We start from the raw sequence: 22,793 nt of genomic DNA on the forward strand, positions 1-22,793 counted from the left end.
GGAACTGTTTTCTGCTTATGAGAGGGCAGACCTGACCTTAGTTTAACATTGATTGGAATCATGGTATCTTTAATAAGGCAGCACCCCAAGTACTGCACTAAAATGTCAGTTGAGTTTTTATTTTTTTTAAGAGACTAGTGGAATTTGAAGCCTCTAAGATAAAGCCAAGAGTACCAGTAATAAATTCCCTAAATTAAATACCATTGCACATTAATACCTGATCCAAACGAGAAAATACTGCTGCCAAGCCAAGGCCAAATCTAATTCTCTCTATTATAAACAAATCACTGGAGAATAGTATCCAAAAGACAGCTTTTCGTGTTTACTCTACAAAAACAAGCTTCTTTATCACTATAACAGGCCGTAGCGTAAATATGGCAAGACTGTGCATGTCACTGCGCTCCCACATTATCAGTCGCTGTCAATAACTAGCAAAATACCTTGTAAGAACTACTTCAGAGTCATGAGTGGCACACTCTGAATTAAGATAAAGTATGTGGGTTTGAAATGTCTTATTTTAAACTTCATACAAATCAAATTTACATTTTAAATACTCCCAGATGGAAAGTGAGTTACTTTAAATAACATCTGAACTAAATATGCATGCTTGTTTTTTTTTAAAAAATGCATCACTGATGGGAATCAAAAATAATGGGAATCTGCAATACTCTTGCAGATATGTTAAACAGGGTGATCTGAAAGAACATCTGAAGTGGAATTTAAAGGGGGTTGCTTACCCCCAATGCCGAGAAATTCTCTTGGGCTTTTACCTTATTGGTGCATGACTAACTTAGAAAAGGGATCAACTGCCTATAGTAAGCAAGCACCACCAGACACATTGAGTTGTGAATGTACCAGGTTTCATTCACTACCTTTCACACAATTTTAACTCTTCTATATTAACAGTCATCCTCGAAAAACACGAAATCTTACTTCCCAGACACAGACCTTAAAAACGGTAAAAGTACATATTAAATTTGCTTTCCTCAGTGAAATCAATGCTTGTTAAATATAATTGCCAAGAAAAAAGTTACAAGTGGTGGCAATTTTTAGAACCAAGAGATCCTGCTCACCACTCATCAATTACCCTGAATGGCACAAAGGGTTGCTGAGGTAGATAAATAAATACTTCATCAGATTGTGTTTCCTATTTTATTAAGATCCATCCTAAGAAAACATTTATAGTTCTTACAATGTCCTTGGGATATCCCAAAATACCTAGTAATCAATGGCTCAGCTTTAAAAGGCAGTTACTATTGTTATATTTGGATAAGCTATCCACGGCAAGGTAACACAAACAGCAAATACGCTGCCATTACAGGAGTGTTTGATGGCTCTGGGCTTGTACTTGCTGGAGTTTAGAAGAATGAGGGCGATCTCACTGAAATCTAACAAATATTGAAAGGCCTAGGGAGTTTGTTTCCTATAGTGGGGGAGTCTAGGATCAGAGGGCACTGCCTCAGAAAATAGAGGGATGTCTTTTTTATAAGCCAGAGAACAGTGACATTGGGTAAATTTAAAGTACAGGGTTGATAGGTTGTTAATCAGTAAGGGCATCAAAGGTGATGGAGAGAAGGGTGGAGAATGGTGTTGAAAAGAATAATATACCAGCCATGATGAAATGGCAGAGCAGACTCGATGGGCCAAATGGCCTAACACTGCTCCGATGTCTTATAGTCTTATTAGATTAAGACTTAAATGCAAGCACTTTGAATTAATTTGCTTTTCCCTTCCATGAAAAGCATTTACTAGAGCAGAAAAAAATTCATGATTTATTCCCTACAGTATCTCAACAAGGCATAGGAAAGTCCCTTTGAGTCTCTTATACTGTAACCTTAATCAGCACAACCTGAAAAAAGGTTTCACTATGAAATATTTTTAATGGACAGAGGAAGATATAGTGATGCAACAAAGGAAACACATTTTCAAATTAATATGAGATCAATCATTATAAACCAGAGGAAATTCCAGGGGAGGCAAATTCAATAGACACAATGAAAACTGAAGACAATTTTAAAATAACTTCTAGGGTGTAATCATTCATGCATCCTTTTACTGAAAGTCACCTTCACTGTCAAGTAAACAGACTACCGGAGGGTTGAGTGGAATAAGCACAAGTGTGTGACATATTGCATTAGCCATTCTAGCACGATACTTTGAGGGAAGGTGGAACAAAGCAAAAGAGGACAGATGCAAAAAGGCAGCAATTTATGAGAAGTAAAAATATTGGAGAGAGGAATAAGGTGGTGCTGGTAAGAGAAGACTTTAACATAAGGATGATGAATTTACTGATGTAATAATGATATATTTTACATTTGAAAATGAATGGTGCCAGGAAGGAAAGAGGCAAACACAGGTAGGAACAGATGGACAGATGTAAGACAATCATACAACAATTATGCTCTAACCTAGACAGCTACAGGTGGGTGTAATTACTTATTTTTAGGCAGTTATACAAAAAACATTCTCCAGTTATGCAGCTTTCCTCAATAGACAAGATAGTTAATTATACCTAGTATTCTTCCTCCCAATCTAAAGGCACTGAGTTCACGCATGCTCATATTCTTATAATGTAAAAGGTGCACAAGCATAGGTTTCCCACTAATGGCTGCATTTTCATTCTCAGATCTGCAACAGGAGTTTTAACATGACATCCGATTCCGGATTGCTTCATCAGTACTCCAACTATCAATATATTCTTAGTAGAATATACAGTCAATAAACAAACCCCTTGGCCTTTTGTTACATGCCCACCAGCTCTCTCTACTCTTTTCAGACACAGCTCTCGACTTCTCATCCATCAGACCTTGTTCCTGCACCCTCGACAAATTTCTATTAAATAGCAAACTTAACTTTCTCAAAACACAAAAACTCCCAGTTGCCACCCACTTCAACTCTGTCTCTCATTCCCATCTAGATATGTCCATACATGGCCTCCTCTACTGCCATGATGAAGCCAAACTCAGGTTGGAGGAGCAACACCTCATCTACTGTCTGGGTCGCCTTCAGCCTGGTGGTATGAACATTGAATTCTCCAATTTCTGGTAATTCCCTCCCCCTCCCCCTATCCCAGGTCCCTCTCTGCCTCTCTCCCCTTTCAACTTTCTGCTCCGTTACCTCTACAGTTCTTTCATGCTTATCCCCTTCCCCCCTTAATCTTTCCTCTGATTGGTTTTCCACCTGGCGCCTCTAGCCCTTCCCCCTCCCCCATCTCTATTACTGGGCTTCGGCCCTCTCTTCCCCCCCATTCCTGATGAAGGGTCTCGGCCCAAAACGTTGGCTACTCTTTTCTCACGGATGCTGCCTGGCCTGCTGAGTTCTTCCAGTGTTGTGTACGTAAACTTAACTTCCTGCTTTGCTATAAATGGTTTGTTTAAATCTGTTGTCCCTGACTACTTCCCCTTTCAAACATCATTGCAATCACTCCCAATTCAAAATTCCATTCACAACAACTCATGCCCTTGGCAATTACCAACCCACTTGCTAAGACATTGGCACATTAATCAAAATCAAGAGTCCCGATGAAGGGTCTTGTTCCAAAATGCCAGTTGTTCATTTCCCTCCTGTATCTCGAGATACCGGCCACGTGACAGATGCACCGCCACCTGGCTGGTCGGAGGACACACCACATGCCAATCAACATTTGGTCCCTCCCAACTAATCAATGCACACCTAAATTATTGGTCACCTTAATTGGATTATCTCACCCAGCCCCATGCTTTAAAAGGTGAGACTTGGCCTTGGCTAGCCCTCTCTTAAAGACCACCACATTGGAGGTAAGTGCATTGATTTATGTTTGGGAAGGTCTATCGTTTGTCCTGGTAAAGGAGCCGCAGCTATCCAAGATCAAGGGGGATAGCTGTTGTAGTGTTTTTCCCTTGTTCTTTGTTTGTGTAACCGTACCCTGTCCCCACACTGTTTCCTGTGTATTGTAGTTGCTTGTATTGACCCGACTTCCCCTTGTAAATAAATTCCTTATTATTAAAACTGTGTGTGTCCAGGCCTCTACTGTTGAGACTCAAAGAACCAGTTATTTTCCATCACAACACCTCCATATGATTTTCTTGTGGGTTGCTCAAAATTTTCAGCATCTGCAGAATCTGTGTCAAGGGAACCATATACTCTTACTTCCCTCAGAACAACCCATGACTTTTTTTTTTGGCTTCTTTTGAATCAGCAGTTCCTCAGTGTGGTATCCCTTCAGTACTGTAATGAAATATAAGACTGGATTATGTGGTTAGGTCTCAGGAATGGTACATGAACCAATGTTGTACTGACATAAGACAAGATAAATACATACTATTAAAATGAAATTAAAAATTTAAAAAAAACCTGAAATGCCGGGATTGCACACAACAGTGTACTGCAAAGAGGAACCGTTTTGTTTTTGCAAGGACTTCAAAGCACTCCAAATACATTTTACTTCAGTTCTAGTTATTGCTAACAATATTGCTTAGTGCTTATCATAGTAAGTCATGAAGTTTATAGACACTTCATTTTGCACTAATTGCATCCATTACTCAGGCCATAGGCAAAACTAAACTATACATATTGGCAAGAATACTGCAGTCTTGACCCAGAAACTAAATGTCATTATGTTAATCAGCTGTTCATAGCATAGTGAAAATAAATAAATATCTTGCAGAACTATACTTTTGTGTCAACTACTTACAGCAGTTGATCACTATTTTTAGCTACATAAAGTGCACAGGGCTGATGTGCGATCACACAGGTACAGTCACATACAGCGCTCCTAAGTAGGTCATTGGAATACTTTGCAGTTGATTAGCAAGTCAGGAAATGGTATGTGTACAGAATTCGGCCAGCTATTTTTCTCTTTCCTCCAACCTTTGAGTGAAAAGCAGGGAAATGTCTGTGAAGTTGATCTTATTTACAAAAATAAATGACTAACTTGACAATGCACACAAGGACTTAAAAGGATTTTGATTAAAACTGCAATGACCTATTTTCTAGCTTTCTTTAATGGGAGCTTCCCATAATAAAAATTTTAGTACAGCTTATTCTCTTGAGAGTTGTCGAGTCAATAGCTTAACACTATCATTATAGTCTGATACAAAGCAAAATCCTTAAATGTGTTCAGCAGAATAAAAATCCTTTGCTCATAACATGGGCTATATTTTTATAGGTACAACTTCAACCAGAGTCAAGAGGCCATAAATTCAAGTCACAATCAATATTATCAAGGGGATAATCTCAACTCATGCTTTACTACAGTACTAAGAGTGCACTATCATTTTTCCTATGAGATATAAATAGAGGCCCAGTCAACTGTTCTTGTAGGCCATTATTTGATGAGGCCAGAAATTTTCTTGGGGGTACTTGCTAGCATTCATTCCTTAACTAGCGCATGGATTTACTTCAGCATTATTTTATTATCTGTAGGAGCCTGGTGAACAAACCTGCTGACCCATTTGCCTAGACAACAAACTCCAATTTAAAAGGCTATTCATAGAAATTTGGATGTCTCAGCACATGGTGGCAGACAATTAAATACTAATTTTTAAATGATGAATAAGAGAAGCAAATGTTATAGGTCTTTAAAGTGAGGAGGGAGGTGCAGGGGAAAAGGCCTGCAGATGTTGGGTGTACTCGGTCAGGGAGACAGCAACTGTCGAGAGAGAAACAGAGAATATTTCTGATCAATAACCCTTCATAAGAGCTGAAAGAGAGAAAACAAATCAAAGAAGGGTGATGGTGTGGAGCAGCAAGTAAAATTTGTGGCAGACCAAATTTATCTAGATATTCTTTAATTTAAAAATTGGCAGATAGATTTAGGAGAGGTAAGAAAAAAGGGAATAAAATGGGACCAAATTGTTCAGGAGCTAGCTCACTGCACATGCAACCCAGGTTCAACCTTGACCTTGGTTGCTGTGTGGAGTTCACACATTCGTGATCATACAGGTTTCCCCTGGGCATTGTTATTTCCTTTTGTGTCCCAAAAACATACAGGCTGTTAATTTAACTTACAACTGTAAATCATCCCTTATGTAGATACATGGTAGAATCTGGGATTGCATGGAGGCTGGACAAGTTAATGGGAATGTGGAAAGAAATAAATGATTTATGAATAGTATAAAAATGCAACTTAATGGTCAGCACAGATTTGATAGACAGGAGGCAGTTTCGGTGCTGTATCACTTCTCAATAGAGATGGGTTGAATGCTCTCATTTTGAGATAAAACTTGTTTAAAGGGCACTACATTTTTATACATTCTGCATGATTCACATTTTAAGAAATATAATTCAACAAAATGGAAATCACCTTTTTCGTTATGGTTATCACATTTGCCACCCTCACTGCAGATATTAATTGCTTTACTTACTGAACTAAGACAAAGACAATACAACTCAGGATTTTCTAACAGCCAAGCTAAAGAGACAGAAGGGCTAGATTTCCTTAGAAATAAATTCCCATGAACAACCTTCAACTGCAGGACAGAAGAAAAAAGTAACAGCATGTAGGTCTCGGCAAGGAAAAATCTTGTGTTATACCTTTTAAAAACAAAGAATTAAAATATATACTTAATGTTTTGAATCAAGCTTTCTTGAACCTCAGGTGGTGGTTAAGGCACTCAGGATGGAAGGGAATTAACAAGAAAACCTAACTCAAGGACAAAAACAGCAAATAACAGAAGTTATTTACAGAACACCGGTTAAATTGCTGTAGTATATTTGCTACTCACTTCTATTTAATCATAGAGGTTTTCAACGTGAACCAAATCGATGCACATTTATAGCACTCAGATGTAATCATATGAATTTGCACTGTCAACTGTTTGTGCAGTTCACATTTAGTCCATCCTGACTTCGGCAAGTCCCACTGTTAATTGTCGGTGGCAAATATCCAAAACCAATTCTTCATCTCTCTGTACATTCTTTTATTTGTCAACACAAAAGATTCAGCAGATGCTGGAAATCAAGAGCAACATACAAAATGGCTGGAGTAACTCAGCAAGTCAGGCAGCATTCATGAAATGGAATAATGATGCAGGGTCTTAGCCTGAACTATTGACTGTTCATCCCCCTCCAAAGATTCTGCCTGACCCAGCAAATTCCTCCAGCATTTTGTTTTGTTTGTTATACCTTTAACTCAGTGCTGCTGACCACAATAACTACCAGGCAAGCATTGATTCTAATTTAACATTCTCATCCCCTTTATCAAGCTTTTTGCACTTCCAGCCTCTGCTAAATCCTTGATTTCCAACATTTAAACTGCAGATGGTGCCTTGTCCCCAGATGCTGTATTCATTTCACAAATTCTTCAGGCTCTGGAAGGTATACCAAGAAATACTTATTTTTGTCAACATATGCTCTTTGACTTGGTTTCAAATGTTCTCAAAGTTTTTAGGAACTATCACTATGCGCATGCTTTAGTTTATATTAAACTCTATGATATGCAGGTTGTTTATTGTTCTCAGGTCCACCCTGTTATCTGCATCATTATCTAAAGGTTCCCAATTAGAGGAAGTGTAATGTTAAAAATGATTGTGTATTGTAGAAATTCATATTTTTCATGCTATATTTTGGGCTCAAATTTAGGTGGGTCCCTAATCTAATTTTTCTACTTATTTCTTTGTAAACCTTTCTTATGCCTGTCATCTCCTCCATAATTCTCCTGACACTCAGTGAAACTAGAGGCAGTCTGCAGGTGTCTTTGTGATATGGAGAAAACAGGCAGTGTGCAAACTCCACACACTTAACAGCTGAGGTCACCATATTAGAGGCTATGGAGCAGTGAGCTTCAAACAGTTTTCTCCAACAGGTCATACAACTACAGGTGAGAAATGTCAGGCAAACTCTCTCTTCCTCACTCTGCACCCTCACAGACAGTATCTGCTGTGAATTTCCTGCATAGTTTTATTTTTCTGAAGAGCATCTCACCTTGTTCTGGTTAGCACAGGTTGTTATTAGTTTTCTTGCATCTGACAAGGTGAACAAGGATTTTCACTCACCTAATTAATGATCCTCAGCAGGGAAAGCACTTTTGCCATGATTGTACAAGTCCTGGAACTCCCAAATCCCATAACAAACATTTGAGTACTAGAGTCCTATCACTTTTGTGACATTGGAAGTGTTGCAGCTAGGCCTCACTAAGAGTAGCAAGTTAAAAGATCTGTGGATTGTTTATATTTTTATGATATATAATGTACATATACAGACACATCTATATAAACATGGTTAACAAACAATGTTTTAGAGAAGCATAGCAGATCCTTTGCATACTGAAGAGAAAGTACTCTCCTAAACACTACCTAGGCTGCATTAATTTCTGGGCATAATACATTACGAAATGGGTTAAACAGTGCTGAGGTTGCCTGTCCTGGTCCAACCACATAGATGCCAATGCCTCTCATCCCTCAGGAGGCTAAAGAAATTTGCATGCCCCCATTGACTCTAATCAATTTTCATCAGCACACTACAGAAAGGATCCTATTGATGCACCACAGCTTAGTATGGTAACTGACCACAAGAAACTACAGTTCAACACATCAGAATCAGGTTTATTATCACTGGCATGTGTCGTGATATTTGTTAACTTAGCAGCAGCTATAAAAGAAAAAACAATAATAATAAGTAAATCAATTACAATATACATACATTGAATAGATTAAGTATCATGCTAAAACAGAAATAACATATTAAAAAAGTGAGGTAGTGTTCACACGTTCAAAGTCCATTTAGGAGTACGATGGCAGAGGGGAAGAAGCTGTTCCTGAGTGTGTGCCTTCAGGCTTCTGTACCTCCTACCTGATGGTAATTGTGAGAAAAGGGCATGCCCTGGGTGCTGGAGGTCCTTAATAATGGACATTGCCTTCCTGAGACACTGGTCTTTGAAGAATGCTCGCCAAGGCACATCTATAGGAGTTTTTGAGTGTATTTGTTAACACAGCAAATCTTTTTTTTGACACCCAGGAACTTGAAACTGCTCACTCTCTCCAGCATTGACCCTTATGAGGATTGGTATGTGTTCCTTCGTCTTATACTTCCTAAGGTCCACAATCAGCTCTTTTGCCTTACTGACGTTGAGTGCAAGGTTGTTGCTGCAACACCACTCCACTAGTTGGCATATCTCACTCCTGTACACCCTCTCGTCTCCATCTGAGATTCTACCAACAATGGTTGTATCATCAGCAAATTTATAGAAGGTATTTGAACTATGCATAGCCACACAGTCATGGGTCTAGAGAGAGGAGAGCAGTGGGCTAAGCACACACCCCTGAGGCGCACAAGTGTTATCTGTCTGTGAGGAGATGCTATCACCAATCCACACAGATTATGGTCTTCCAGTTAGGAAGTTGAGGATCTAATTGCTGAGGGAGGTAGAGGCCCAGGTTCTGTAACTTCTCAATCAGGATTGTGGGAATGACGGTATTAAATGCTGAGCTATGGTCGATAAACAGCATTCTGACAGAGGTGTTTATATTGTGCAGGTGGTCCAAGGCAGTATGAAGAGCCATTGAAGGCAAATTGCAATGGGTCCAGGTCCTTGCTGAGGCAGGAGTTCAGTCTAGTCATGACCAACCTCTCAAAGCATTTCATCACTGTAGATATGAGTGCTACCGGGTGATAGTCATTAAGGCAGCTCACATTATTCTTCATAGGCACTGGTATAATTGTTTCCTTTTTGAAGCCAGTGTCCTTGACACTCCTGCCAGTTGGTTAGCACAGATTTTCTGAGCCTTACCAGGAACTCCATCTGGACCTTCTGCCTTGCAAGGGTTCACCCTCTTTAAGGACAGCCTAAAATCAGCCTCGGAGACAGAGATCACAGGGTCACTGGGTACAGCAGGGATCTCCACAGCTGTAGTTATATTCTCCCTTTCAAAGCAGGCATAGAAGGCGTTAATCTGGTAGTGAAGCATCGCTTGCATTCATGGTATTGGGCTTCTCTTTGTAGGAAGCAATGTCTTGCAAACCCTGCCAGATGTTTCTCTTCGCCCTTAAAATAGCCCTCCATACAGACTTGGGTTGCCAGACTTGAATGTCACAGATCTAGCCTTCAGCAGATAACATACCTCCTGGTTCATCCACGGCTTTTGATTTGGGAATGTACAGTAAATCCTTGTAGGCACACACTCATCCGCACAGGTTTTAATGAAGTCGGTAACAACTGCAACATACTCATCCAGATTTGAAGATGAATCCCTGAGTACAGTTCAGTCTGCCGATTCAAAGCAATCCCGTTGGTGCTCATGTGCTTCCCTTGTCCATACCTTTTTGGTCCTCACTACTGGTGCTGCAGTCACCAGTCCCTGTCTAAACTCAGGGAGTAGAAGTACAGCCAGGTGATCAGACTTCCTGAAGTGAGGGCTCAGCATAGCATGGCAGGCATTCAGTGGTCCAGTGTGTTGTCTCCTCTGGTATTGCAAGTGATCTGTTGATAGTAACTGCTTAGTGATTTTTTTCAGACTGACCTGGTTAAAATCCCCCCAAAACAATGGTGAAGGCATTATGGTGCGCTGTTTCATGCATGTGGGACATTGTGGAAACCAGCCTCCCCTCCATGGACCCCATTAATAAAACATCCCGCATACTCAAAAAAAACCCTACCCTGGGCACGATCTCTTCTCCCTGCTCCCATCAGATAGAAGATATAAAAACCTGAAAGCACTTTCCACCAGAGTCAAGGACAGCTTCTCCTGTGCTGTTACAAGACTACTGAATAGTTCAATAAAATGGCCTCTTGCGTTCGTAATCGACCTCACTATGATTTTGCACCTTACTGTCCACCTGCACTGCGCTCTCTTTCGTTGTTACACTTCATGTTATAGTTTTACCTCATTCTATCTCAATGCACCATGTAATGATTTGACTGTGGTCACATTTCAACTCCCTTGAGTGGCCGTGGAAGAGATTTACCAAAATGGACTAGAGAGAAGGAATACTAGTCATTGAAAAGTTGCAGTTGACCTTTTAGCAGGAAGGAGACAGTTCTGCAAATTGCTATGACCTGCAATAAACTTCCTACAAAAGGTGGCGGAAGCAGATTCAGCCAGAATGTTCAAAAAAGGGAACCAAATAGGCCATGAAGAAAGTAGAAAGGAATAGGGCCAATTGATTTCTGAGAAGCTGACACAAACATGGAAGGCCAAATAGCCAGCCCCTGGGCTTTATGCTATCTTGCTGGTTTAGTGATCCTTGCTGAGAAAAAATACTGGCCAGAGTACCAGGGATAAATGAGCTGCTCCACTGAACGAATATAGCATTAAAGGGTTTTCCTATCCACCCAAAAAATTGCAGAGGAGCCTATTAATGTCCCATCTGCAAAACAGTATTACTGACTGCAACTCAGCACAAACTGTGAGTCGGCCAGTAGTAAGTCATAACTTCAGGGCCTGTAGAATTAAGATTGATGACGACTGATGGAAATCACAGCATGTCTAGCCCCACGTCAGCTGAAAGGAGTCAGCCAAAGCATATGGATACTGACTATGGAAGAAAGGATTGGAAAAAAAAATTGCAGCTACTCTTCAAACAACCAGCACAGGAAATTAAAGAAAAAAACACTCCAAGAAATGCTCTGTCACAATGACAAGATAAAAACCTGACTGTCTGATGTCTGCTCTGAAGAATGAATGATGATCTAATTGAGTTCAGTACAGAGCCTCTGGCTGCACACATCTGGAGTACTGCCCAGTTCTAGACAGCAGGAAATATTGCCCTTGGAGAAGATACAGTAAGAATAATAACCTTATATCTCAGTTGGTACGCAGGATGTGTTCTGAGGAAAGAGGAATAAGCAATAAAGTAGGTGTTATTATTTATAGAGAGATGCATTACTAACAGTGCCGCCCTGCTGGAAACCTGGTGTCAATCCAGGATGATCCATCCCACAGCTTGATGCCTTAAAGGGCTGGTGTTCGGTGGGCCAGCATGAGCAATGTGGTCACTTAGCACTTTGGCAGGCTCACTGAGCGTGGGCTATGCCAACACCTGTTCCATTTATTTCCATCAGCTCAAATCCTGTGGCTGCCCATCAATTCCTGTTAGACATGACAGAAGCTACCATTCTCCTTCTCTTTGCTTGTGTAGCTCTGCCCAGCAAGATTTCAACAGAGAGAAATCTCTGGACCGGAGAGGAGTTGTGCAGTGGCACAAAGAGGGGTAGATGATAGGATTTAACTGCAGTCAAAAGAGAAAGACTGTAGGACCCAAGCAGCCTCTGCTCATGTCCATTTCCGGCCCACACTCACCATAGTGTCTTTGGTACAGCCTGACCAGTCTTGCTCTCTCATGCAACCACTCCATGGCAAACTATGGGGATATTCATTGCTGGGAGAGTGCCAGTAGAGGCCAATGCCACAGCGCAGCAGGATATAGCAACAAGGACTGCAGGGGCTCACACCATGTTCACAGCACTGCTGCACATTGCGTGACCAGATGTCTAATTAGAAGTACAAGGGCAAATGTTTACACTGAAGGACCAAAGACACTCTAATGAATTAATACTCTGCAGGACAATGCTACGTAGAAATGCTACGTTTAGAAAGCTAAACTGAAGATAGAGTCCACAATCTTTGTTTTGTTCCAGAGAGTTTAAAAGAATGTGGGATGGCATAATCAAAGTCTTTTAATAGATGCAAGAAATAAATAGTTAACACAGAAAAATATTTTCCTAGTTATTTCTGGAACAAGCACATTCTAATACTGAAGTTACAGTTTTAAAGGGTATCAGCCCAATGGGATTAACTTGGTTGTGCATCTTGATCAGTATAGACCAGAAGGGCTAAATGACTCGTTCAGTGCCGTATGACTATGTGCCATTCAGGAATGAATTCGGCAAAATAGAAAAGTGCAATTCTGAAACACTCTCCTTCAAATGGCTGCGAACGATTGAAATTTTCAAAAGTGATACTGGCAAATTTTTGATATACTGTATATGGGAAACAAAAATCCTTTACTGAAAAAAAAATAGGGTCTAAATAGATAGAGAAACTTATTGACATTTGCAAAATCTAGGATTTCAAGGCCATCTTCTGTATCCTCATTCTATTCAGCACTGTATACCGAGGTTTACACTTGCTCTTGGTAGATTCTCTAACAATGTAGCTTGTCACACATTAAGATACGTTCATTGCCAATATAACATTGTCAATAATATTTAAAAGAATAAACAGATATTTATTTGTATAAACTAAAATATTCACTTGTGACAAAAACCCATGACCATTTAAATAAAACATGATTTCAAGCTGTTGAAATAGACACTTTCATTTAACTATCAATAATTCTCCAAAATCTTGCTTCTGCAGAAAGCATGGAGATATGGATTTAACTGGATGGAATTGCTCATTATTGCAGGACCCATAATACAAAGCAAAACATTCAGAAGACAAAATAAACTTATCAACATCTAAAGATCAAAATTGCTTTAGAATTGGGGGTCTGAGGATCATCTGCCAAGTGTGATTACTTATCAACCTATGAAGAGCTGCACTAATCACGTGTCATCTTGAGTTCCCTTCTTATGTGCAGAATATTGTTCTATTAAAGAACTTAAATTGCAGTATGTGCAAAATTAAAGGGGTGAACTTACACAGGATTTTAATATATTATATTGTCATATATTGGTTTAGTGACATGCATTAGTTAAGGGTTGAGCAAAGACAGCAACTGTATGCTAATTTTATGCAGTATAGGCTCAATACAAATAAAATCAGATTTAGGCAGTCTACATACAACCATGGTCAGATTTGGAAGCCTAAAATATATTGCCAATCTAAATAGGATATAAACTTTGCAGATTTACACAATTTTTTAAAAATTAAGAGTAATAAAATAATGTGGAAATACATAAACTTCTGGAATAGACTAATGACACAGTACAACCTGATAAGGTGCAAGAAACCCTCAGTAGATTTTATTTTACTGTTAAACAATAGGCTTAATTTAAGCTACTGAGTAAACTGCCTACAATAAACTAGAACTATAGCCTAAAAGAACATAGTCACATGAGATGCAGAAGTTCAACAGTAGACAACATAATACAATGAGAGACAAAGTTATGGGTAGAAATGCAAGAGACTGCAAATGCTGAAATCTGGAGCAAAAAGCAAGATGCTGGAGGAACTCAGCAGTTCAGGCAGCAAGTATGGAGGGCAATGGACACTCGACGTCTCAGGTTGAAACTCTTTATCTGGAATATCGAATATCCATTTACCTCCATAGGCACTGCCCGATCAGCCGAGCTTCCGAGCATCTTTTGTTTGCTTTACCTACAGGTGTTTTTCCAGACTAAAATGATGCAAATGAGTTGGTGGTAAGAGGCAGCTCAGTGTTGCCACATACTTGGAAAACATTTTGGTACTTAAGATCATAAACCCTAGGGCAATTCAATTCAGCCTAAAGGACTACGTCTGCAAATAACTCTAGGAGTTCTATAATATGCATTACATATATGAGACAGATTGGGGAGGTGGGCAATATACAATATGAAAACCTCAATTTCTTTCTTTTTGTATTTACACAGTTTGTGTATTTGCATACTGCAGTCTTCCATTAACTATATTATGATTATTATTCTATTATGGATTTATTGACTATGCCAGCAAGAAAATTTATCATGGCTGTACCTTGTGACATTGATGAACTTTGATAATAATTTACTTTGAACTTTGAGGGTAAGGTAGTTGAGTATAGTTACTAAGATACAGGCAAAGAAAGGTCAAATGAAAAATTCTGCGAGTCAAATAAATTTCAATTAAGACAGGACGGTGGTGTAGCTAACAGAAATGAAGCCGCGTAGCTTCAGCGACTAAGTTTGATCCTGCTCTCCAGTGTTACTGATACATTCTGTAACCATGGGGATTTCCTCTGGATGCTCTGGTTTCCCCAGACATCTCAAAGAAATGTCAACCAGCAGATTAACTGTGTACTGTAAATTACCTCTTGTACATCAGTGCATGACACAATCTGGGGAGAGCAGATGAGAATGTCAGGAGAATTTAAAAGATGGATTCATTTACGATTAATGCAAATAGGTGGCTAATGGTCAGTGTGGACTTGTCTACCCAAAGTCCCCTTTCCATGCTATTTTTGACTGAAAGAAAAAATAACATTTGCCTCATGTTTTCAAACAGTGGGGTGGGATGTGTGGGGGAATGGCAGTTGGAAAGATACTATGAGGGGCATAGTATCTATTATAGTATCTATAGATACTATTGGGTAGGCAGGAGTAAACTTCTCATTACAGAGGTGCTGATACCATGAGGATTAAGAGGTTTAGAGAACATATGAGATGACTATTTTTCATCCAGAGATTGGTATACATTGTCTGAGGTGGCAGCGAAGGCACTGTCAACATCTGAGAATGTCCAGACAAGCACTTGACTCACCGAGGCTCAGAAGCCAAGTGCTGATAAATGGGATTCGTATAGATAGGCGGCCATGATAGAATAGGCCTGTTTCTGTGCAGTATGTCTTAAGAAATAGTGTTTTCTTTTTTGTTTTGTATAATGCCACTCCTATTATATTTATTCTAAACAATCAACCACACACACTACAACAGATTCACTAAGATTAATTAATTTGTTTAACAATGTTTTGCCAGTAATAAAAGCAAATCATACTATGTTTCACAGTGGAACAAACTGGTTTAAAAGGGTACATTATATGGCAAATGCAAGCTGCTCTCCTTTTACAACAAACATACTGCCAAGACCTTGTCTTTAATCAGAAACAGCGTCACCCGAGGACACAGTCAGACAGCTAAGTTACAGTCTCTAAGTGAGACTTTCAGCAAATATTTATAACCACTCGCTTACTCAGTCTCTCTGGCATTCTTCCAGCTTCCTCATTTATTCAGAGCAAGCACTAATCTGGGAGCAGCTCCTACAAAGGAACCCATTAGGTTAGATTATATTTTAAAATGAACACACGCTTTATTGAATCTTCTGAAAAGCCACTACTGTACTAGGCAAGGCCATTAGTGCATTTCTTTAAAAAAAAAGGGGTCCTGTTTGCAAAGGTTTGTATTCTTTGTGACTGCCATTACACACCCCTCCAGCTTTCATTTCACTGTTGTGCTGTTTTCTCTTAAAAATCCGGTTAAACTACCTGGAAGTTACAATATATTTCAGTAATTGTTTTCACTGACTATTTAAGCTGCAAAAATTGTGAGCTACAAAATTATTCACAACCAACTTGCCAGCTAGACATTCAAAGAATTGAATGGAAGTTGATGATACATTCCCCTAAGTCATTGATAATCCAATTGTTCTTCATTCATGTTAATGATTTGGACTCCAGAGAACTAGAAAGTGGATTTCATGATTTTAGCAGTGTGTGAAATAGTCACCACCTTTTGCTGTAATTTAAAACTGGGTCAGCAAAAACAAAAGTCACTAAATTGGTACACACTCACTTCAAGAATTTATCATGTTTGGATTAATAAAGTTTTAACAATCAAGGGTTAAAGGAAAGTGGTGCTGAGAAAGAGATTAGCCACGACCTTGTTGAATGGTGGTGCAAACATAAGGAGATGAATGGCCTCTACTTCCCTTTCATATAAACATTACATCACCTCTTGGATAAGGAAAAAAGTCACAAAAGGAATTATTTCATTGGCACTTTTGGGGTGGTATTTGTTTGATTTCTGATAATTTTTTGATGCTTCTGCAGCTTTCATTAGTGAAATATTCTGAAAGCACAAGATTAACCCCCCCCCCCAACCCCCACTTCCAGCTTTGGCTATTGGTGATCGAGAAATAAGCTTTTCCAGTGTAAGTTAAAGAATGCATAGTTTTTGCCAACTTCATTATATCTAATTTTTGATGAGCTAAGAAGCAAAATGCAGACTGAACAATACTCAACATTGCAAAGATTGCAAGAATTCAGCTGTTTGAATCCTCAAGTGTGTTCCGCCAAGACTGCGGCTGATCTTCTAGGTCGATCTAAATATCCTAATCCCTTGACTCTTCCAATATCCAAAAATCTATCAATCTGTGTACGCTAAAGATTTTTATCTGTTAACCCAGCCAGTTGCAGAATGAAAGGAAGTTGACCCAAAATTGACACTGGAATGCAGTTACATGCATGATCTTGGAGGCTACTAACCAGACTCGTTTATCCAATCCATTGCCAACTGGACATCCATCAGAAATTGTTCAGCAGTTAAGATACTGTACTGAGGTCAGCTTCTGTTCTTCCAAGAGCCACATTTGTGTATTACTGACCAAGCTACGTTAGATTAGATACAACACCGAGTCATGTCATCTGCAGAAATTCTCCAATGACTCAGCAACAGTTGGGTGTATAAAGGGAGGATGGAAGGATGAATACAGGGCCCTGTTGGAGGACTTCGTCAAATGGTGCAAGCTGAGTCATTTGCAGCTCAACATCAGTAAGGCAAAGGAGATGGTGATGAACTTCAGGAAGACTAAGCCTGCACTGCTCCATTACTATTGATGGTGAGGACGTGGATGTGGTGAGGACCTACGAGGTGTACCTCAATGACAGACTTGAGTGGAGCACCAACACAGAGGATGTGTGCAAGAAGGGCCAGATCCCCTCTACTTTCTGAGGAGACCGAGGTCCTTTGGAGTATGCAGACCTCTCCTTCACATGTTCTACCAGTCTGTTGTCACCAGTACAATCTTCTATGTGGTGGTGTGCTGGGGCAATGGCATCAACATGGGTGACGCCAACAAGCTCAATAAACTGACTAGAAAGGCTGGCTCTGTTATAGGAATCAAATGGACACACTGGAGGCTGTGGTAGAACATGTGGAGAATCCTGGCAATTCTGGACATTTCTCACTCTAGTCTACATGCCACCTTGGCTGAACAGAGGAACACTTTTAGTAATAGATATAATTGCTCTGTTCCAAAGAACGCCATACGAGGTCATTCTTATCCAACATTGTGCACTTAATGAGTCAACCTACAACCAGGGAAGTGATGACCGCCTTCCTGTTAGACTGTTCGAGGTAACTTAATTTTTTTATTTTTTCTTATCTCTCTTCTAATATTTGTATATCTGTGCAACTGTAATGCTACTGTGACACTGTAATTTCCTTTGGAATCAATAAAGTATCTTACATGATGTTGATTGCAAAGCTTTATATGGGGATCTGCTTTGTACTTAAGTAGAACACCTTGGCTCCTTTTTAGAGAACTGATGGATATACACTCTTCTTAACAGACACCCTGAACATAGATTAGCATAAGAGATGCAGGCAGGGTTTTAGGCAATCTCTTGTAAAGGGTAGAAAGCCAACATGTCTAGTACACAAGATAAACCAACAGTTTCCAACTATCCACCTCCTCCCTTCAGTTTTTCAGGTGTTTGAAGTTTTCTGTAACTATTGACCTCCATTAATATTGTGTACTGAAAATTAAATTCAACTTCTTAAAAATCAATAAATTGTCTTGCTAGTTGTTCACACAGTCTGCTACATTTTCTTGAAGGGCATAGTGTCCCACACAATCACCAATTTCCAGAATGAATTTGAAATATTATACTTTCTCTTCCAAGTCTTCCTCTTGGTTTGTTGTTGCCCAGTGCTCGCAATTGTGATTGTCAGCCTATTTAGCATTGCTGTATTTCCAGCTTCCAAAGATTGCTAAGTGTGAAGAAGCAGAGAAAGCCAGAAGTACAAAGAGACAAATTATCAAAAAGTTGCAACACACTCCAATAAGATTTAAATGAAGGCAAGCTATAGCCTTTGGATTCCCTCTGGAGTAATAAAATTCCAGTTCAGTTCAAGTTTAATTATCATTCAACCATACATGAATACAGCAGAACGAAACAGCGTTCCCCCAGGGCCAAGATGCAAAACAGACACAGCACAAGGCACACACAGCAGATTTAAGATAGCAAACCTACAGTCATGCAAAAAAAATATAGCTCAAGCTCCTGAGTGACATGTCTTGCAAATTGATGGTGCAGTTCCAGCATTCTGCAGATGAACACATGCTTGCACTTCCACTGATCAAATCCTGGAACCCAACTTCCAGCTGAGCATGAACACCGTGCTACACTGCTTTTGGCATCTCCTCTCCTAGACTACAGCAGCAGGCGAGCCCACAGCCTGAGGCCTAGTCCTCGCTACAAGTGAGGCTGCACAGCTCCCCTGCTATTTGCAGCACTAACAAACAAGGGAAACAAGACTGCAGCATCTTACTTTATCAATATCCGACAGTGTCTTTTGATTGCAAGAGAAATATCCAAGACAACCACCCACTGTTATACTGCACACTGCCTTCGTGCACTAACTCAAATGCCTTCAATGCCTTCCTGTAGAAGGCAGCAACATGGTCCACATCAAGTCCAGCTCTTCTGCCAACAGGCAGTTTGCTAATGAGGTAGACCTGCAGTACCCAAAGTTCTTAAAGTCAGGGAGTGCACTAGCATCTTATCTGAAATTAAAAAAAGTGCTGCAGAAGCCCTCATGGAATCATGGTTGGACCATGCTTGAAGTATTCTGCGCAGTCCTGTTGCCAGATCATGAAAAGGATATAGAGATACTGGAAAGGTTGGTCAAAAAAGATTTGAAACATATGTTATCAGAACCTCAAGGTTATACATGTCAAGATGAACAGGCTAGGTTTTCTGGCAAGCAAGGATAGGATTGAGGAGTCCTGTAATTGATGTCATAAAATGTTGATAATGTGGACATGGTGAATGCTCCTGTGCACAATAAAGCAGGACTGCCCATGAATGATAATCATTAAGAAATCAAGTGGAGGTAAAGAATTTAAAAACCTGTTTGCCCAGAGTGGTAAAGATGTGGAATTTGCTATCACGAGTAACTGAGCACAACAAATATGTTAAAAGCATACAGAGGAGGAATGGATGGAATTGCAGATAAGGGATCGAAGAGGAAGGCAGAAAGTATCTGGAGTGGAGTATGAAATGCTTGGGATGAATTCTGCATTTAGTATCCAGTTAACACTTTACTACTCAAAGGCTGCAAGGATAAGACCAGAATTTAGAGATTATAACATTAACAGACCTTAGTGACCATTATCTTTGCTGTGAGCATGTAGATTTAAAGGGAATCTAAGGACAAGCAGTTACTGCAGGAAGATGGCACTGAGTTAAAAGATTCAGCTGTTAATTTGTTGAAAGATGGTGCAACATGAAGGGCTCAGAGCCTATTTGTACTAGTTATTTCATACATTGTGTTCTAACTTGATGTAAGAGGATAAAACATCCAATGATGTATACACACTTTGAAACCATAGAAGATATGGTTGTGATTGCCTTAAGCAAAAAGTATCAAATTCAGCAAGAATGCACTATATGAAGTTTAGACTGGTTAAGATGCTATTCCTCCCAAGATGCCTTTGTAAGTAATAAAATATAGTCATGTCATATGATTTTAGCAAAACTAAGAGAAACTTGCATCAAGAACTGGAGCAAATCTTGGTTTCCAGCTGGGCTTCCATAATTCCAATATTTTTTTTATTTTTAGATGGGCACTTTTGAGAAGTAGTTTAATAATTGGTGAGAGTAATCCATTATAAGGTAGTTGATAACACCCTTCACTACTGAGTGGAAATTTGTCAGACTGCCAGCTTATGCCTGGCAGGTGTTTAGCTTGAGGTGACAGACATTTCAAAGCTCAAATCAAATTTATCAAAGTACATATACCACCTTAAGATTCAATTTCTTGAGGGCATTCATAGTATATACAATGAAGCACAACAGACAAATATGGACAAACAACGTACAAAAGACAAGTTGTGTAAATACTACAAGAAAAAATAATAATAAATATTAAGAACATGAGTTATGGACTCACTTTCAAAGACTCTATAGGTTGTGGAATCAGTTCAGAGTTGAGGCATATAAAGTTATGCACTCTGGTTCAGAAGCCTGATGGTTATGGGGTAATAACTGTCTTTGAACCTAAGGCATCACCATTACCATTTTGACTGACAGTCAATGCTACATAAGTGGTGGAAGTTTCCATCTGTACAAGAAACAACTTGTATCCCTGCAGACATATACCATTTAGAGACAAGTCAATTAAATATGGAGGTGCTTTGAAAGGGTGGTGTAAAATTTAAAGCAGACACAACAGATTATTTTTAAATGGATAAGGATTTTCTTTACAATTGTTTTAACAGGACCCTTTGCTGGGCATTAGTTCTATACAGTCATTTTATATTTCATTTTACTTTTCAAAATTTGATTAAAAGCAGAAAGACCATAAAGCATTAAACCTTACCTGAGACCGAAAGTTTGAGATGGTTGTAGTTTCTATATCCTTCTTCCCAAGAATTTCCATTTTTACTGGAGTGTTGGGGAAGTTGAAAGCAAAGTAATCCAGAAAGTCTGGCAGGTAGGCTGCTGCTCCATGTATGATGGCCATTACGTAGTGCGCTGCGCTCTTCTCATTTTCACTGAAAGTCAATGCAAGGAACTCTTCAGCAAATCTCTCCATCTCCATAGGAGACAAGAAAGAGAGTTCATCCATGTAGGCATGGAGCACTGGCGCACCACCATTTGGCTGATGCTCCACGTGAATTAAGTGGGCATACTTAGAGGAACCTGTCCGCAAGAATCCTTTCCGGACACAGTAGTCTTTATGTGATAAGTATGGCAACTGTGCACACGAAGGGATGGGACAATGGCTCATTTTCAGGTCCAACCTATTGAGCTCCTCCTCATGCTTAATCGAAGCTTGGTTGATTATACTCGATTCATCAGAAGAACCTTGCCCCAAAGTATCAAGGGCAACACGAGTGAGCCCTGCGCAGGTTGTCTGCACCTCTTTATTGTACATTTTTAACTGCCTTGGTCGTTCACCTTCTCTATGTTTCTTTTTCTTCTTTTTCTTTGTCTTTTTGCCCAAGTATTCATCTGGTCTCCGACTTTTCCCATTTTCATCAGAGCCACCTGTGAGGGGGAATAAATGTTAATAGTACATCAAATACATACAACTCAATAACTGAAAATATTCTAACCCATTAAAGCACGATAAGAAAATTTATCCTGTCATTCTATCACACATGACATTACTACCCTTCTCTTTCATATAGGTGGCCTTACTAAATGAATTGAGGGAAATACTTTCTGGTATCACAACAACTGTACATGGACACAAAGGTCTAAATGGGCTCCTCCCATGCCAGAAATTTCTGTGAAAAATGTATTGCTGTTAAGCACTTTGGAATGTTTTGAGATCAAACTAATTATATAAATCCAAGCTCTTTATTGCTATAAACTTTGAATTGTCATTAAAATAGTTGACTGCCTCCCCTTCTCCATTTGACGATTCAATATTGCAAAACTTTAGTTTAAATATTCCTCAGACTAATTTTCTTAGTCCAAGCTGAGTTTTTTTTTAATGTTAGCTAATGCTTATTACTTAGATTTACCTTATTTTAAACTTTGCTGTACGATGTGACAGGATAAAAGACTGGTCGACTGGCAAGTGGAAAAGTATGGGAATAAAGAGGATCATTTCTGCTTGGTTACCAGTGGCTAGAGGTGTTCCTCAGGATTACTTATCATCATGTTATATGTCAATGACGGAATTAATAGTTTGTGGCCAAGTTTGCGGACAATACAAAAATAGATGAAGGGGCAGGTAGCAGGGGGGAAGCAGGAAATCTGCAGAAGGATTGAGAGAGATTAGGAATATGAGCAAAAAAGTGACAGATGAAATACAGTGTAGGGAGATTTATGGTTATGTACTATAGTGAAGGAATAAAGGCAGAGACTATTTTCTAAATGGTGAGCAAATTCAGAAATCAGAGGTGCAAAGGGACTTGGAAGTCCTCATACAGGATTCCTTAAAGGTTAACTTACAGGCTGAGTTG

At 39.4% G+C, this 22,793-nt stretch overlaps 1 protein-coding gene across 1 annotated transcript in view; it reads right to left on the reverse strand.

Annotated features, from left to right (window-relative positions):
* The window catches only part of LOC132381107 (lysine-specific demethylase 9-like), a 78,682-nt gene that overhangs the window by 43,783 nt on the left and 12,106 nt on the right, over positions 1–22,793 (reverse strand). Inside the window, exon 2 of the mRNA XM_059950335.1 lies at positions 21,197–21,867. Within this exon, the coding sequence (XP_059806318.1) occupies positions 21,197–21,867 (671 nt within the window). The remainder of the gene's footprint in view (positions 1–21,196; positions 21,868–22,793) is intronic.

The sequence above is a fragment of the Hypanus sabinus genome, chromosome 25 (genome assembly GCF_030144855.1).
Source record: "Hypanus sabinus isolate sHypSab1 chromosome 25, sHypSab1.hap1, whole genome shotgun sequence".
Classification (NCBI taxonomy): domain Eukaryota; kingdom Metazoa; phylum Chordata; class Chondrichthyes; order Myliobatiformes; family Dasyatidae; genus Hypanus; species Hypanus sabinus.